The sequence below is a fragment of the Bison bison genome, unplaced genomic scaffold, assembly GCF_000754665.1.
Source record: "Bison bison bison isolate TAMUID 2011002044 unplaced genomic scaffold, Bison_UMD1.0 scf7180017849866, whole genome shotgun sequence".
Taxonomy (NCBI): domain Eukaryota; kingdom Metazoa; phylum Chordata; class Mammalia; order Artiodactyla; family Bovidae; genus Bison; species Bison bison.
Genome location: NW_011480439.1, coordinates 433,704 through 434,727, shown reverse-complemented (window position 1 = coordinate 434,727; position 1,024 = coordinate 433,704). Strand labels below are relative to the sequence as shown.

At 70.2% G+C, this 1,024-nt stretch overlaps 1 protein-coding gene across 1 annotated transcript in view; it reads right to left on the bottom strand.

The window, feature by feature from the left end:
* DOK7 (docking protein 7) overlaps positions 1-443 on the bottom strand; it is a 24,255-nt gene extending 23,812 nt beyond the window's left edge. The window contains exon 1 of the mRNA XM_010848137.1: positions 222-443. Within this exon, the coding sequence (XP_010846439.1) occupies positions 222-441 (220 nt within the window). The 5' untranslated portion in view covers positions 442-443. The remainder of the gene's footprint in view (positions 1-221) is intronic.
* Between the last annotated feature and the right edge of the window lie 581 nt (positions 444-1,024).

Sequence of the window (1,024 nt, the reverse complement as noted above, 5' to 3'; positions counted from 1 at the left end):
CCGCTTGGGCTAAAGGCCCCCAGGTCATATGGATGTGGCCAAGTTCGGGAGCTCAAGAGGCATCCCCCCTGTGAACCCACCATCACCCCAATCACGGCTGACCAGAGGGCGCTCAGCAGGCACTGGGAGTCGTGACCCGGCCTCTGCAGCCCAGCGGTGAGACCCCCGGGGACCCCTGAGGGCAGGAAGAACCCGTCCCCGTGGGCTCTGGGCGCACTCACCCTCGCCCAGCGCGTAGCGGATCCGGGCGTCCCAGGCACACATGGCCTCGCGGCTGTCGAAGCCCAGCATGACGGCCTGCGACAGACAGACGATGGCCAGCGTGTGGGCCAGGCCCTCGTAGGGCAGGCCGGGCTCCAGCCCGCAGATGTCCTCCAGCGTCAGGCTGCTACGCTCCCGAAGCCCCTTGGCGCGCTCCGACTTGTCCTTGTAGGCCAGCATCAGCAGGCAGTCTGCAGGGGGCGTGGGGGTGGGGGTCAGTGCGGCCACTGCCCCGAGTGCCTGGCACCACCCCCGCCGCACCCGAGAGACCCAGGCTCCAGGCACGGCCGGCCCCCAGCAAGCCCTGGGCACCCTGAGCCTCCAGACCCTCGTGTGCAAAAGGTACCCCCACCCCACACGGCCACAGGCCACGCGGGCAGAAGTGGGCTTGGGACACTCCCTGGTGAGGACCCACCCACCCGGCCTGGGGCCCCCAGCTGGGGCCTGCACCGTGCCCCGGCCCTGGGGGGACGCCGCTCCAAACACAAACACGGCACTGAGCCCCCTGCGTGGCCCTGGCGAGCCGCCCTGGGTCCGGGCCTCCGTGTCCCTCCTGAGTGCAGGCGCGCCCCGCCTGGCCACACCCAGTTTCTGCTGAGGGTGAGGATCCTGGGCCTGATGCGAACACCGAGACCCTGGAGTGCGAGGTGGCCCCGAGCTCAGTGAACCAGCCCCCTCGTTGGGGCAGGAGAGGGCTGGGGGTGGGCACTGGAGGACCTCTCAGGATGGAGCACTTCCCCGCCCCACCCAACACTGGAAACAC